General features: G+C 46.4%; 1 protein-coding gene across 4 annotated transcripts in view; it reads left to right on the plus strand.

The window, feature by feature from the left end:
- MON1A (MON1 vesicular trafficking associated A) overlaps positions 1-17,853 on the plus strand; it is a 214,200-nt gene that overhangs the window by 159,582 nt on the left and 36,765 nt on the right. For all 4 annotated transcript variants that reach the window (XM_078661249.1, XM_078661250.1, XM_078661251.1 and 1 more), the window contains exon 5: positions 17,065-17,212. In XM_078661249.1, the coding sequence (XP_078517375.1) occupies positions 17,065-17,212 (148 nt within the window). The remainder of the gene's footprint in view (positions 1-17,064; positions 17,213-17,853) is intronic.

Consider the following 17,853-nt stretch of genomic DNA (forward strand, 5'->3'; position numbering starts at 1 on the left):
ACTCTACCGTGTCAAAGGCCATCGAGGCGTCCAGCGAAGCCAAAATGGCCGGCTCCGTCAGAAGCCCCGCCCTTGCAACAGCTCCGTGGAGACGACGTAGGTTAAGAGCCGTGTTGCGATGCGGGATAAATCCGGACTGATCCGGATTAACCAACCCACTAATGACCGTCAAGAGGCGGGTTGCCAGGAGCTTAGCCAGGACCTTGGGTTCAACATTCAACAGGGAAATGGGCCTGTAAGACGAACAAAGGTCCCGAGGTTTACCTTCTTTGGGAATAACAACTATCGTAGCCAAACGCTGATCATATGAGAGAATACCCCGTTCGCGGGATTCCAAAAACATGGTACGAAGATAGGGCGCCACCCTGTCAGGACGTAGCTTGTACAATTCAATTGGCAATCCATTCGGGCCCAAAGCTTTGCCCGAACGGAGTGAGCGAATGGCCGTCGCTATCTCGTCCGTAGTAAAAGGGGACTCCAAAGAGACTCGGTCTAAATCGGAAACACTGGGCAGAGCTATATCACGCAACAAAAGGCGAGAGTCATCAACATCCCGTTCAGACACAGGGGTATAAACCGCACGAAAGTAATCCGCAAAACATTCAACTCTTCCAACCGGGTCTGTCACTCCTACGCCACTCGAAGTCTGAATCACAGGCACTACACGATTCGCCCTCTCCGTCTTATCCAACCATGCCAGTAATTTACCCGCTTTGTCCCCCACATCATACAAACGACCCTGTTGCTCCCGAAACATCAGTTTAGCCGCATCTGTGACCAAAGACTTATAAGCAAATTGTTTCAGACCCAGGGCGTGAAGTTTATCAGATGTAACATTCGATTCTAGGTCAGCCTCCATCTCAGCAATCTCCCTCTCAAGGTCTACCACCTCCCGATTCCTCGCCTTTTTGGATTCGGCAATAAGGGAAAGGGCCTACCCGCGAATCACTGTCTTAAAGGCCTCCCACAGGGATACCGCAGAGGAGACGGAACCCTCTTTGTCTAAAAAATAGTTGTCCAACGACTTAATCAAGAGACTGCGGGTCTCGGGGGGAGGTGAGGTACCATGGGTTGATAGGAGCCACCCGGCCCGCCGCCTCCGCCCCACCTCAAAACAAAGCCAGAGCGGGGAATGATCAGAGATGCCCCGGGGGAGGTGTCTAATCTCACGAACCGCTGGCGACTGTGCCGCAGGCATCAGGAAATAATCCAGTCTAGACAGACTCCCATGGGCCCCAGAGTGGAAAGTGTATTGAAGCTGAGTAGGATGCATAAGTCTCCAGCAATCCACCAAGCCGAACGTATCCAGAAACCCACCCAGCCACTGTTGGGCCAAAGGGGTGTCCCTAGGGGGGTGACGATCATGTAGACCGGAGAGCACAGAATTAAAGTCACCTGCTATGAAGAGAGTACTATCAGGGAGGTCCAACAACACACGGCCCAAATCGGAAAAGGTAGAGGTCTGTAGACCGGGGGGCACATAAACGGCAAACAAGGAAAGGGTTCGACCCTCATAGCTACCCACGAGGACGGCGTAACGCCCCCGATCATCAAGGATCACATCATCAATAGCTAGGGGGAGGGAAGCCCGAACAAGGATACCCACCCCCCTGGAACCCGTGGTAAACCCCGAATGTGCGGCGAGGCGGTAGCCCCACCTATTCATTGCACGACATGTATTGCCTACCAAATGAGTCTCCTGTAGAAAAACAATATCTGGAGACAAACGTCGTATACATCGCAACACCACACCCCGCTTAATACGATCCCCCAGACCATTAACATTCCACGAAATAAACCTCAACCCGCTACCCCCATCCCACACAGCAACGCCGCAACCCCCCTCCAATGAGCATGACATCAAAAACATCATTAGCAAGATAAAATCGCCTTGAGAACACAACACACAAACATCAAACTTCCCATCCACCCACCCCCAGACAATCGAGGAAACACCCCCCACCCTGCACCCCTGCAAGAAGCTAAAAAGCCACCCCAACATGCAGTGTGCCTGTCGCCCAAGAACCCCCATTCTACAAAAAGACCCCGGAGGAGGAAAGGCTCTGACCCACCCGCCACCCCAACAAGAAAAATCACAAGGAAAACACTCAGACAGCAGAGGCACTTAGGCATAGAACCCCAGAAGAAGTTACTTTACACGAGGACCCGGGCATAAACAAATAGTTCAGCTCTCTACACCACCCTCAGCACCACCCGGGTGGGCGGCGGACTCAGCCGCAGGAGGTCGGTCCGGCAGGGAGTCCAGCCAGTCATTCACAGAATCAGGCCGATCAAAGAAAAAGGTTCGTTCATTGTACTCAACTCGCAGCCTGGTCGGAAAAAGCATAGCGTAGCGCAGTCCCATGTCCCGGAGACGCTTCTTGACTCCACGGAAGCCCATACGCTGTTTCTGCACCTGTTGTGAAAAGTCCGGATAAAAGTTCACCGTGGCATTCTCAAAGGCCACCGGGCCCTTCACACGTGATGCCTGCAGGATAGCGTCCCGATCCCTATAGTGGAAGAGTTTCGCAACAATAGGCCTCGGCGGGGCGCCAGGCTTACCCTGGCCTCCCGGAACACGATGGGCACGCTCCACTGCGAAGAACTTACTCAGCCCAGACGGAGAGAGGTAGTTCTGGATCAGGTCCTCAACCAGGAGATCAACAGAGTGCGGTTCTGGATTCTCCGGAACGCCAACCACCCACATGGCACTTTTAAAGAAGCACAAAATTGCTTTCTTAAAGGTTTTCGATATTTACCACCAACTTGTAGTTGGTGGTAAATAACGAATCCTTGAATCGGAAATGCACTCACTTGAGTGCTCCCTACATAGGATTTTAGGATTCGGTAATTTACCGATTTGGTATTTTAAGGAATCGGTAATTTACCGAATCCTTAAATTACCGAATCGGTAAATTACCGAATCCTAAAATCAAGCCACCTACATTAGAAAAAGCTTAATACCGGTCGGTAACAGCAAATTTACCGATTTTCGGCAAGTAACCGACCGGTATTAAGCTACCTACATATGGCCCAAAGATTTCAGGATGAAGGTGCTGGCTCTCTCAAATCTGAAGCCAGGAAATAGAAGGAGCAGAGTCCAGCATCCTTCACTTGACTCCTCCTGTTGGTAGGGGTGACTGACACCTAAGGATTCAAAGCCCCACTTCTGCCACCCCTCTGAAACCTCCTCTGTGTGTTTTAGATCTACCCATTTGCCTGAAAAACACCTCTTGCCTCACCAGGTCTTTCGGAAAATGGTGTCAAGTTGAGTATGTGAATACCACTCAGTGGGCTAATAAGAGCTTCTGCTCTTTGAGCGCCAGGAGGCAAGTCAAGCCTTTTTGTGCACTGCAGAAATGATGAGTATTATTATGACAACACTGTTATGTGGTCATTATCTGCCAACCCATCAAAGTGTTACCAATAAAGTAAGCCATGTTTATATTTGAGGGCGGTAAAGGGCCATTTTACATACTTTCAAGATAGCACTTCTACTCTAAGTATGGGGTTACATTTGCTCTTCTAAAGTTGGGCTTTCAGAGGCACTGCAATGATGCAATGCACACTCAAGCTACTTGCTCTGACGTGAGTCTAACTCTGCTCTTTACACGGCCCAGTCCACCTCTAGAGTTCTATTAAAAACCGTAGGCAGGCATATTCAAATAGAGAGATGTCACATCAAGCCTTAGAACAGTGATGCATTCAGCATTGTGATCCTTGGGTTCCCTCAGCCTCCTCCTAAGCTCTTCTATTCTCCCTCCATTGGCCTCCTTAGCTGCTTTGCTTCTCTGTCCCTATTCTCATAGCACCTTTTCTCACCTCCTCTTTATTCTTACAAATCGCTTTACTTGCAACCGCCCCATCCGTTTCCTCTTTTCACCCTCAATGTGTTTCCCTTCAGTGAACTGTTATTTTCACTTCTCCGCCCTCTATCTCACTACCACTGTCTCAGCTGTCATTTTCCCTTGCCTTATCTCACCCTATTTGCATCTACTGTGCGCCTACCCGCCTTTCACCCTGTCTTTGCCTTCTTTTTTCATTTTATTTTCTCCCAATCTCTTACCTTAACCTTAATCTCTCTTTACTGTTCTTCTAAACCTTTCCTTGCCTCATTTGCCTGCCTTTTTAATCTCCCTGCCCTCATCCACTTTCCCTCCCATACAGAATGATTCTACCTTCTCTTCATCTCTCTTCTGCCTCCCCTTCCTTTACCTCTCCTACTACCCCTGCCATCACCGTCTACCAGGTCCTGCTGTAGGGCAGTGCGACAGGTGCAGCCCCACTGGGCACTGACCTGGAGAGAGGCGCTGACCTGTGTGGGGCGGGTGGGAGTAAGCAGTGTTTAGCAATAACTTACAATTCAAAAACACCTTAAGCAGAGTTCCTTATGCATCCAGTTTTCAGGCAGCATTAACAATGCCAAGATAACTCTTGTAATTAATATTATTGCGAGAGAGAGATCAGAGATTTGTCTAGGTGCAGTTTTGACTGGTCATAAAGTAGTGCAGGGGGTTAATATGGCTGCTACAAAGAACGCGTATCATGCAGATCACAGATCTGTATTTTGAGTGGATAGCTGAGGTGATTACTACGTTTGACACAGAGAACCTTTTGTTACCGTTGTCCATCAGCTACAACCCTAATACAGAAGAGTGACTGTTACGATCTGTCATTAAAGAGCCGCAGGCAAACTGCATAAAATAGCTTAGGATGTTCTGTTCTTTTCTACCCAGTCTTTCATTATCCATTCCTAATGTTGGTAAAAAAAAAGTGTGTGTTTGGATATATATACATTCTTATTAGTAATGTCAGCCTTTAGTAGTGCTTTAAAACAAATGAAATGTATGTGAGAGGGGCTATGGAGAGATGAGGGGCACTTTTGCCTGGTGGTCATGAGGGAATCCAAGGAGGTGGTGATAGGAAGGGAGGGTGGGGGTAAAACATGATTGTTGCACGGGGCGCCAACTGCTCTAAAGCCGGCCCTGCCATCTTCTTCCAGTCCCCTCCACAGCCTTCCCTTTTAATACCCCCTCTCCCTTTTATTACATCCGCTTTCTCCTATCCTCGTCTCTCGCTTCCCTTTCCTCTTTATTCCCTCCTTGCCCTCTAGTTCATTCCTTACCTCCTCTTCCCCAGTGCTTGTCTCCTTACCTCTGCACCCTCTCCCATCATCTCTATCCATCACCTAAAACCCCTCCCATTCATCATCTTTTTTTTAAACACTATATAAAACAAATGCAAAACTGATGAATAACAAGGTCCCCTAAATGGATAATCATCTAGTTTAGTAGCAATCATCATGTTAACAAGAGTACAGCCAGGATGTGCCAGTGCTTGGCGAACATCTACTCACAAAGTTGTACTGGAACATCTCCCAAGCATTGGCGTGTATTCTAGCTGCCCTTCTTTCGCTTCTCCAAACCCTTTTAGTGGAGAATGCAGTTTGCCCAGCAGTGCTGTAGATGCTGGCTCCGCCTTTGCAAACACATTTGTAGTGGCTCCATCAGCAGTGGAAAAGGTATTAAAGCAGATGCCCTCTTTAGGACTACTCCTCTGACACACTGAAAAAAACTTGCAGCACATGGAGGCATTTAATTATGTCCTTTTCGAAGACAAACTCCTACTTTGGGTGGTAGGGCGGTCTTCAAAAATGTTGAGGTAAGGCTGATTCGTCGTGATGCTATGGCACGGTGAACCTGGCACCACGTTGTTCATGGAAGTAGCTCTGACCATGAATACAGGAACTGCTCCAGGGTGAAAAATGTCAGTTTACATTCTGGCCACCACTCATTTAGTCAGGTTGGCCATAGCTGGGCAAATCTTGTTAATTGATATAATAGAAATAAGAGCAACTCCAGAGGTCACCTTCATGTCCAGGGTGTCGGCCAAGATATTTACCGGATCAGGTGGATATTATCTTGAATTCACCCTTGACTTAACTTTGTACATGTCCAGTGATGAGCTTGTAAGCCAGGCATTTCCACACATCTTTGGGTACTGGAGCAATAACTACAATTGAAAATCGACCCCATCAAGTGACACATCATGAACGGTCTTTTGCCGTGTGCTGTGGAATCTTCTGGGTGGTGACTAGAGGCCTTAAGCAATATGTTCTGGTGCGCGTCATGATTCAGAGTCTCTAGTATGTGTAATGCTTGAAATAGGAGTGTGAGTGCACAGTAATTACTTGACAATCATATTGGGAACTGTAGTGATGTCTTGACATATTACTTCTGTCATTAGATCATCGCAGTCAATGATTCTTTCATTAATATCCTGGGATTACATCGGGCATTGATACAAGAATCAAGTTGCTTAATAGTAAATGGCTGTTACATAACAATGGGGTATACCCAGTACCCAGTTGAACCTGGGCTAATAGTGGTACATATAAAGACTGGTCCAACTGAACAATGACAATCTCAAGAAGGAACTACAGTGAAACAAACCACCCCACAATGAGATAATTAACCACTGATCAGATCCACTTGATAATCAAAACGATTTATATAATACAATGATAGTAAGTTCACAGTTTCAACGATTGCTTCATAGGGAAAAGTGAAAATAGTGCTCATAATAGTGCTTGTGAAAGGCCTGTGGTGATACATCTCCTCTTACGAGAACGAAGCTGATTCATTTGGCATATTCCTTCATTTTGAAACAAGTTTTCCATAGAGGTTGGACACAGACTTATATTGGATTATTCCTGTGGCCTTCTTTCATTAAGTGTTGTTTAGCCCACAATCCTGTTCTACATTTTTTTACACCAGGAGCGACCCAGCCTCATCATTCTAACTTCACTGCAGTGCTCTATCTATGTTGCTCCCCCTTGGTCCTGATGAAGACCCCCTTGTAAGGGTTGAATCACTTTCTTCCAATATCTGGGGTCGAAACATCGACTTTACATTCAATTCAGACCTGTACTTATTTTTCAAAGCCCTAAAGCGGATAATTTACTATGCATTCGTGGCATCCTGTGATTTGGGGTGGTTAGTTAGTCTATTCAAACATTGTTAGACAGGTCTCTTTCATCAAATGTATATATTGTAAATATTGGCAATTCATTCCTGCTATCACTTTTTGACCCTTTCACAAGCACTATTTTCACTTTCCATTATGGAGCAATCGTTGAAACTATGAACTGCGTAAAGGGAACCTCGCACAACGGAGTTGGGGAAATAATACCACTTCCCCTGGGATCACTTATTACCAGACTTTGGACGTAGCTATTACTAGTCTACCGGTTTGTGTCCTCGTCACCCTCCCCCTCTTCTTTCATGCTGTGTCTCTCACCCACCCCCTTTTTCCCTCCTTCATTCGATGTCTACTTTCCCTACTCCTACCCCCTCTCCCCTGAATCTCTCACCTTACCTGCATTTTCCCTGAGCCATGTGTCATTATTGTTCATCTCGACCTAACATGTTACTATGTAGCTATGTTCTTATAACTGTGTAACCTTTGTAACGATGTTACCTGCAACTATTGTCTGATACTAATGTAAAGCGCTCTGATACCTCCGGGTCTAGCCAGCGCTATATAAAACCTTTCAATTAAAATAAATAAAATAGTAAATGGCATCTGGTATGGGTTTACTGGGCATTGAATGAAATGTGGCTGTGGTACATTAGTCTATAAACTAGAAGTGGGTTGCATCTGTGATTCATATAAAAGTCAAATCACTCGCACTCGATATGTGCTTTTAGAGCACAATTGGGTAGCTGTGTAGTGGATTGCTTCTTCACCCTTTGCAAGATTGGCTCACTAGATGTAGATGGTGATTGGTATCCCGAAAAGGATTCGCTCATTGGGCTGCGAATAGTAAGTGACTACCCCCATACAATGTTTATCTCGATGTCTTCTTGTGCAGCAGATGATATCCATAGTAAGATGGACTTATGGTAAAATAGATGGCATGCTTTCCCGATGCAAATCAACTGGGCAGTGGATAGCCTAAGGCGTTAATATAAGAACCTGCTCAGTGGGCCCGAGATGGTCTCCATATAGGGTTGGGCTGACGGGTGTAATACTGAAACCTCAGACTTAAATTCTGCTTGAAACTGACCTTTTTCAAAAATTTAACCCACCATATCCTATAACTGCCATAGTTTGCTGGACGTTTCTCATAAATAGTTGATCTCTCTCCTTACATGTTGATTAGACCATGAGGTCTTGAAGCTACATAGGTGTTAGACCTGGCATCCTTAGGGTGGGCTTTCCCACAACCTTTTGCCTTTTGCCTCTCATTATTGCTTATTCTTTTTGTTGGCCTTAGGATTCTGAGCACTTTACCACTGCTAACCAGTGCTAAAGTGCATGTGCTTCTCCCCTAAATATGATGACATTGGTGTATACATGATTGGAAATATTTGTTGTACTAGTAAGTCCCTTGTAAAGTCGAGCACCATATACCCAGAGCATGTACTTCAAATGCTACTAATGGGATGCAGCACTGATTGAGCTACCCACCGAAGTAGCCTTTCAAACTGGTCTCAGGACTGCCACTGCCTTGCCTGTGTGTGCAGTTTACTGCCACTTTGACTTGGTATTTAAAACTACTTGCCAAGCCTTAAACTCCCCTTTTATTACATATAAGTCACCCCTATAGTTGGTCCTAAGTAACTCTAAGAACAGGGTGCTATGTAAGTAAAAGGTAGGATATGTATCTTTACGTTTTGCATGTCCTGGTAGTGATAAACAACCTATTTTGTTTTTCACTACTGTGAGTCCTACCCCTCTCATAGGCCAGCATTGGGAATTTCTTCATACACTTTTAAGCTTTATTTCCTGATCAGAGGAGTAGGTTTTTCATGTTTGATATGTTTGTAATAGCAATGATCAATCCTCCTTACTGGCGAAGTTGGATTTAACATTACTGTTTTAGAAATGCCACTTTTAGAAAGTAGACATTTCTCTGTACTTACTGTTCTTTGTACTCGTCAGTCTGTCTCCAATACATGTCTGGGTTGGGTGACAGCTACACATTCCTTCTAGACAGCCACAAACACAGGAAGGTGAGACTCATCTGCATTCTGAGCACCCTTCTGCATTCTGATGTATCTTCCTGGGCAGGGAGGAATGGGAGGTGCTGACACACTTCAATAGGTAGGGTCCTGTTCACACAGAAAGCACTGATTTGGATGCACCCAAAGTTTTTGCTCAATAAAAGGCTCTCACATGAGCCCCGAATGCGGCAACTCCCCTCGATCCATCACGCATGTTCCACATCAAGGACTCCACTTCTCTCAGAGTTCCATATAGGAGTAAAGAAAGGACTCAGTTTCCCAACATGCAACGTGTTGAGTCATATGACCCGCCCATCCAGGACGCACGATATTGCTGTAATGGGGTTAATGAGTTACCATCATGCACTCGTTCTGATGGCCTCTGAGGAAGCTAACTGCGAAACGCGTCAGGCCAATCAGATGCTTTTAAAGACACGAATTCACGGAGCTCCCCATACCAGATAAAATGCTAAGGGGAATGCACACACACGTTTGAGTGTGGCTCCATCTTTGGACACCCCAAGAGCATGATGTAACATGCGGCCGTCCTGTCGCTGGGCCGCACCACCCCGGTAAAGAAAATGGGGGGCTACAGGACTCTGAGAGAAGTGGAGTCCTTGATGTGGAACATGCGTGATGGATTGAGGGGAGTTGCCGCATTCGGGGCTCATGTGAGAGCCTTTTATTGAGCAAAAACTTTGGGTGCATCCATATAGGAGTAAAGAAAGGACTCAGTTTCCCAACATGCAACGTGTTGAGTCATATGACCCGCCCATCCAGGACGCATGATATTGCTGTAATGGGGTTAACGAGTTACCATCATGCACTCGTTCTGACGGCCGCTGAGGAAGCTAACTGCGAAACGCGTCAGGCCAATCAGATGCTTTTAAAGACACAAATTCACGGAGCTCCCCATTTGGGCTTGCATTGTACTCAAAGCCTGTTACTCCAAGAAACAATTGGCTTTGATAACTAGCTCAGGTTACAAAGCCTGCCCCTTCTAATATTGGAAAGCTCAGGGAACAAGTAGGGTTCATAGAGCTTATCTTCTGTAGTACTGAGTTGCTTAAGGTTTTGGCACAGGGATTCTGAGTTTCTCGATGCTAGGTCTTGTTTTTTTAATTTTTATTTTTTAACAATTGTATTGGCATTTTAAAGCTTTACATACATCATGACATGTGCACCGAAACCAAATTACTGTCATTTCTCCTATTAATAGCATTTAGGACAATAAGCCCCCGCTACAGACTGCCAACAATTATTATGCCATAACAAACTGTTATCTCTCTCCCCTCCCACCTCCTCCGTGTTGTGTGCTAAATCCAAGAATAATAAGAGGGCTCTATACCAATTCACATGGTCTTTTGAGGTCAGGTAGTATTCCCCATCTGTTATTCTTCACGCTAACTTAATGGATACTAGGCGTCTCGGCATCAGCCTCTACGCTACCTGAGGTGCTCGACATGTCCACCTTTATCTCTGCAATCATTTGGGACCTTGCCTGTAGGTCATCCTCTTTATTCATCTCTTCTTTTTTTTTTTTATAAATCTTTTTATTATTATAACACAAGAGGAAAATTTATACATATCGGGTGTCATTAAACAAAATACAGCACAGTTGTGGACGGGCAAATGAAGTGACAAAATAATGTACAGTCATAATCAGCAGAAAAATCAAATGCAGCGTGAACCAGAAGCAAAACAATTGGATAGCAATGACCGCAGGCACCCATCAACAGCACCCGCCCACCAGGAGTACAGGATGTACGGAGCAAACATGTGACACCCGGATACGTTAGGCAAGAATCAGGAGAATACGCCACAGCTCTTCTGAAGAAAAGAAAGGGGAAATAGAACGGTCATAGAAAATAACAAAGGAAAAATAAACCCCCCCCCCACAAACCCCCCACCCTACACCCCTGCAGATGGCTACAACTTAACCCCACTAGCAGCGTGCCTGTCGCCCCCTAAACTACACCCCAAGGAAGGGAAAAAGTTGGAGGAGGAGAATATAACAAATCAATACGAGCTCCCGGACTCCCATCCCCCCGCCAAGAACAGACACCCCGTACCGTAATGTTAAGCAAGTTACAGCAAAGCAAGAGACATTTCGTAGGGGAGTCGCGAGCAGAAAAAGGACCATCCCGCCCGATCCCCGGCTCCATGAGGCAGCAAGTCCCGTCCCGAACACATCAGACACATAAATATCAAACACTCAGAACCACGTCTGGCCCTCGCTCCCACAGATATAACCCAGCAAAGACAAAAGAAACATTGCATCAAAGTCCAGTCCAGTTCAGCCCAAACCCTCACGTTCCATCACAAAGACCCCGTCCCGTACAAATGAATTGTTGCGATTTTTCACACGGGTTCTATCCATCCGAACCGCCAGCAGCACAAAAGTAACCGAAAACAGTAGAGTGTCAAAGTCAATTCGAAAGAAGGGAAAACAGGATAGACGTACACAGAGTCTAAAGTCAAAGCAGGGCCACCGTCCACCATCGACAAATCTGCAAAGCGGTTTTGATCACTCACTAAAAGAGGCAGAGGGTTAATCCTACAGACGCTGGAGAAGACACAATGGCTAACAATCCAGGACATGACCTCAACCCTTTCCCGTTCGATCCAAAACGTCAGCAGAGATCAACCGGCCAGCCGCCATGTTAGTCGACGTGGGCAACAAGGGCAACCAGGACAGATCGGTGGGTTGTCCCCCCAAGCCAGCCGTAAGCAACAGCAGTTCACAACATCCAACGGGGATTGTTCGACAAGATGTCCAAAGCACCTGCACAAAGTTCAAAGACAATAAGTCTGACATCGGCCCCTGTGATCCCTGGGGGACCCCCAAGAGACATTCTTCAGATCGCCAAGCCCTGCTTACACAATTACTGTGCTCATGGTGAACAAGACCGTGGGAAGATGTAGGGGGGAACATGTCCAGTTGCGTCTGAACCACGTCGTCAACAAGCCCACAGGGCATTACTAGCTGGGGCTCTTCCCCCTCGTCGGCCCCGGCGGGAACAGCTCTTGTCGGGTGGAGCGCAATGAATCCTGTATCCAGAGCAGTGGTCAGCTTTGCGAACTGCTCATCAAGAGAGACTCGGACATCAGCTATGGCCGCCATGATGTCTTGCATCGTAACCGCCATCTTGGGGATGGGGGGGTCGTCGGGCGTTCCAAGCATTAGTTCCCAGCCTGCAGGTGAATACTCCCGGAGACCACGTAGCGCCAGCAATGGGGGCACCTCAGTATCCCAGAAACAGTCTCATCTCCGGCAGGATCTGCAGAGTCGGTTGTGCGCCCGTGAGAGCAGCGATCGTCCTCGCCCCGAGCGGCGCCAGCCGAGAATTCGGGAGCGGCCCGCGAAAACCGGGCCGAATCCTAAACAGCGTCGGGGTCGTCACAGTATGTGCTCCGCAGACATAGAATGTATCCAACAGGCCAGCGCTTCGGGGGGTGCTACATCGCCACGTTGCCGGTCAATTAAGGCGTCCGCGGCCAAAACCTGACCGATGGCCACTTCGCACTAGTAGACCGACTCCGCCCCTATACAGATGGCCGCTGTTGTTGCTTCTTCGTCCGGCCATGCCCTGCAACCCACGTCCCGGCTCAAGAGACTTTAGGGCCGCTAACTACCGCTGCGGACGTCTCCGATTTCGGGGCCGGCAGGGAGCCGGGAATCGTGCCATCAATTTCAGCGCTCCTTCCCCAATACAGAACATAGCGCGATAACAGGATGATATGCAGGATAGTTGTGCGGGGCTCGGAGGGTCACGGAGCCGGGAGCCTACGCGACCGTCCTGGTCGCCATCTTGGCTCCTCCCCTCATCCCTTCTTTAAAACGTAATTCAAACCCTCTCCACTGTGGCCTATTCATGCATATCTCTCATCCAGCTTTCACTCTGTGGGGGTCTATAACAGAGCCATGCTATAGCAATTCACCTTTTTGCTAGCACGAGTCCCAGCATAAGAAACTGTCTATTTAGCTTCTGACCCTTGGATGAGGATAGTAAACTTAACAGTAACTGATGGAGCTTCCCAGGAATCGTCCATCCCGTGGCTCTTTGACGACATGTCAGCATGTTGCACCAGTAGGTGCGAAACATCTGACAGGCCCAGACCATATGTAGGAAGTCTGCTGCACTATATTTGCATCTCAGGCATTCATCCGTACGAGCGGGCTATATTAAATGTAAGGTGCGACGGCTGAGATACGTCTGGTGGATCATAATATATTGAAGGAGTTTAAAGAGTACATTGAAGCTCACTGTTCTCACCCCCTCATGAATTTTCTCCCATCCCCTGTCTGTCAGAGGCTTCTCCAAGAACCTGGCCCATTTTTGTTTCGTATCAGAAGCTCCCCTTCCGGCAGTTCTTCCCTTATGGAAACCTGCCCACCGACTTCTGGCCTCTGGACTCAGGTGAGCCATTGGCACCAGTAACAACTGTACGGAACCTGGGGGTTAACTTCAATGACAAACTGAGTCTTGAGTCCAACGTTAACAGACAGGTGAGCAGCTGCTTCACATTAATACGTGGCCTTCGTAAGCTGCTGCCCTTACTACCAGCACATACCAGAGCAACCGTGGTCAGAAGCATCATCCTTAGCCGCCTGGATTACTGCAATGCTCTGCTACTGGAATCTCCTGCTTATCTGATTTCCAGGCTTCAGAGCATCCAGGCGGCAGCTGCAAAGATGGTGCTTTCTCGAGGACGTCGTTCTTCCACCACTCTTGCTCTGGCCGAGCTGCACTGGTTACCGATTCAGCAGAGGATCCGGTTCAAATCTCTGTGTACCGTTTTCAAGGCTGCACATGGTTTGGGTCCCAAGCCCCTGCAGGCCAAATTCAAGTGGTATGAACCCACACGGGCCCTCCGATCCTCTTCCACCAATCTCATTAGTATACCCAGGATCAGGAAAGCCACCTATGGGGGCAGAGCCTTTAGCATAGCGGCAGCCCACCTCTGGAATAGCCTGCCTCTGGCAATCAGGAAAACCAACGAACTGATGCTCTTCCGCAAAAGGATCAAGACCTGGCTTTTTCCTAATGCCTCACCTCCTTAAAGCCTCCCCCCTGTCCTTGCTTTACTGACCAGCCCATCAGTCGCATTTTTCAGCGCCAGGATGCCCGTAGGGTTACAGCGCGCTTTAGAAATGATATAAATAAATAAATAAATAAATAAATGGCCTTATAAAGGTGCGATATCAGTCTTCTGCCAATTGCCATGTATAGCATCACTTTCAGCGTGTTAGTCTTAGGGTATTCCTTGGGGGATGTTGGCCAGATCTCTCTTGCCACACTCGAGATTTTTTCGTACTGTAGGAATTGACCTGTCCCGAAGTTAAAGGCAACTTCTGCTTCTGCATGTAAGATAAATCTTCCCTCTACATATAAGTCACCTATCGTATGCCAGCTCCCTTTCTTCCACCGACATAGAGTCAGCTATACAGGTGAAAGGATGCAAAGTTCACATGTTCAAAGTTTTGCTGTGCAAAAGGTGCCCGTCGTCGAACACGTCGCACAACATTGTCCCATACCGTGACCACATGACGCATGATATATGGGGTTGAGGGGGGGACGCCCCTCAAAGCATTGTTCGCTCTGGCAGCGGGCAGTTCTCATGTGTGCCCACCAACGGGCGTCGTTCCCAATTGTCGTTCTTGTCCAGCCAACGTACAGCGTGTTGTAGTTCAGAACCAAATATAGTAGAATTCCAAACAAGGCACCTACAACACCCCCCCCCTTAGCCCATGTTCTTTGTAGTGTTGTTAGTTTCACTCTTCTATGTTGATTGCCAGATAAGAGGCCCGACACTGTGGCATTTATGTTTTGAAGTAATGTCATGGTACCATATACCTAGTGTCATTGTGCGTATAGGCAACGAGGTAGGATGATCATTTTCACCAGTGCTATTCGACCCAATAAAGAGAGTGGTCGTTCACACCAAATCGTACGAAACATCTAATTCCCTCAATTGCTCTCCCAATATTTGAATCTAGGTAAGCTGGGGCTGTATTTGCCAGTGTTATCACCAAATAAAATGTTCACTCTCCTACCCATGGCAACCCTACCTGTGACAACTCCATATGCGTCAAGTTGGCTAGTCGTCCAATGGGGATCAGTTTAGATTTCACTGGGTTTATATGGAGACCTGAGACCTCTCCAAACCGGCACAACTCCTCGAGGAGGACCGATGCTGGGTCTTGTTGCCAGAGTGGACTGGCAAATATGACTGATTTGTTTCATTGAAAGACTGTAGGGGCACATGATAATTGCCACTAGAAGTGGGTGGTCCATGCAACTGACACAAATATAGAGAGCATTTTCATTTCTGAAAATTATAGGTTCCAGGAACAGGGGTAGAGATGCAGAGGCTGTGGCTTCTATGCTTAAGTGATTGGTATTTACGCAGAAACACAGTCCATGATATCTAGATCAAAATGTCTCAATGAGGCACGGTCGTTCAGTTACCGTCTACTGTGCGAAGAAATGAGGAAATTGACAACCCAGGCACCTTGGTAATCCATACACAGGTTGTCAGTGTGTGTGTTATTTGATGGCTCAATAGTTTCATTGGCTGTTGGATTTCAATTTATAGACAATTGACTGGTGGGTTTACCTGTCTTGCAAGAGTTGGTGTCGTTTTGTAGTTGACAATTTGAAACAGAACCTTAAATTTCAACCTACATGTGGGATTTGTCCTCCTCTGCCATTAGTATATATCAAGCCAATGTCACGGCTAATCTATGGTATTACCAGCTATTACAGATGAACAGGAATCTGCACTAAAGTATTAATTGATCTTGGCTTGACAAGTTGGTATCCGCATCATTGATTTTCTCTGTAGTGGTACCCTTACCGGCAAAGAAAGCTGCCCATGTTATCATGAAGGAACAAGGAGTCTGAAGTTGTCTCACCCTGACATGTAGCACCACATAAAAACTCAGTGGAGTAGCCACACAGAGGACAACCAATCGGAAGCACCTCTACATTCTACATACTACGGCACACCATATGTTACAGAAGTCACACGCTAATGCATGTGTGGGCTTTAACATATATAGTGCATCCTGTAAATCTTATCACTCTTGGAAACAGGTGTCTATAGAAGGAACTTTTCAGTGATCTGGGCGATCATAAACCAAAATGGAGAAGGTTAATGAGAAAGCTAATTCTAAATAGAATGTGAAGCATGCCAAACACGTTTAAGATGCCGAGAGTTTTATTTGTAATAAAGGGAGTGGTGATGTCCTGACATGAAGGGACCAAAAATGTGACAGCACAAAAGGGGGATACATTGTAAGGTGCTTGGAGCACATTGCCATGAGGTGAATTCAGGTCTCGGCTAGGACACAGTGAACATGTCACGTCCCCAGTGCTCCATAATGCCATACCAGTGTCTGAGACCAAACTCAATTTGAAGCACACCATTTGGAAATTTTTGAAACTGCTTGAAAAGACAAAGAGAATTGCTACATTAAACCAGATCTCCAGTGATTGGGAGCAGTCATAAGCAACAAGTAACTTGTTTTACTTTCAATGTAGGCCAAGCTATAGTGGTCACCAATGTATCTCAGCGCTTTATCATTAAATCAAACACTTTGAAGCTAATGATGATTGTTTTATGTTTGCATTGGATATTTAATATTTTGGTGTCTCTTGCAGGAGATTACCTTGGAAGGTCAACTATTGACTGTCTGTGAAGAAATAGCTCCCATATCTTCTCTTTTGATGAAGCATGCAAAGAGAGTTGGCTAGAGTAAGATACATCTTCCCTATTGCACTACTTAATTGTTCAGGAGTGAAAGATTCCATCATTCAGGACATGGTCTCAACATAGTGGTTATATTCACAATAAACAGTTATTAAATGGGCATTTATACTCCGCTGTTTGTCTGCCACTGGTAACTCTTATGGTGATAATTGGAAGGTTCTGTAGAGCAAGATGTTATTCAACCAGGAAGAAAGCAATGACTAAACAAATGGGTTGCATCGCGTGAGTTTCAAAATGTGGTGGCTATCATTAAAATTTAATTACGGTTTTGTTTTACTAGCCCTGAAATAGAAGCGCCATATGTTACCGAAGAAGAGAAGGAGAGGCTTCTGGGATTGTACCAGTATTTGCACAGTCGAGCCCACAGTTCTTCACATCCATTGAATAACATCTACTACACAGGGCCCAGTGAAAATCTCTTGGCATGGGTAAGGATGAATCCTTCTGCTACGGAGCCAGCGGGTCCATGTATTGTTAAAGCATGCTAGTAATTCTTTATATGGTCAGAGAAACCTGGATTTTGAAAGCAGTTAAGGATTGCTTAAAATAGTTCAAACTTTAACAATAAGGAACTCGTCCAGGAAAAAGTGCTGAGGTACGACAGTCCTGATGAAACTTGCTTTTGCTGAACAGCAGGGATGCAAACGTTTTTAAAAAAATGTATTTTTATTGCAGTGTATTTGAACAACAATATATCAAAATACAATGTCAACGCATCTTCTGTCGTACCTTGGTTTTACATTTAGCTTTGCGTTAGGTAGTGAATGATAAATCCACTTAGTGGGGAAACAGTCTTTGCTCATTCCCCTCTATAACCCTGCCAGTTCCCCCAAATCTTCTCCCATTTCTTCAGGCAACCTCTACTAAAATAAATTGTGTGTTCTTCCTGCCAGCACCAATCAAGATCCTTTTCCCAGACCTTCGTATTCGGCAAGACCTGGGCCCCCCATTTCCTTGCAATGCTACACTTTACCACTACTGCAGCCAGTGCCAGCCACAGCTTTGTGTATTTAGGCCAGACCTGCTGTATCCCAAGCACAGACCAAACTAAACACCTCACCTTTGTCAG

The sequence above is a fragment of the Lissotriton helveticus genome, chromosome 9 (assembly GCF_964261635.1).
Source record: "Lissotriton helveticus chromosome 9, aLisHel1.1, whole genome shotgun sequence".
Lineage (NCBI taxonomy): Eukaryota > Metazoa > Chordata > Amphibia > Caudata > Salamandridae > Lissotriton > Lissotriton helveticus.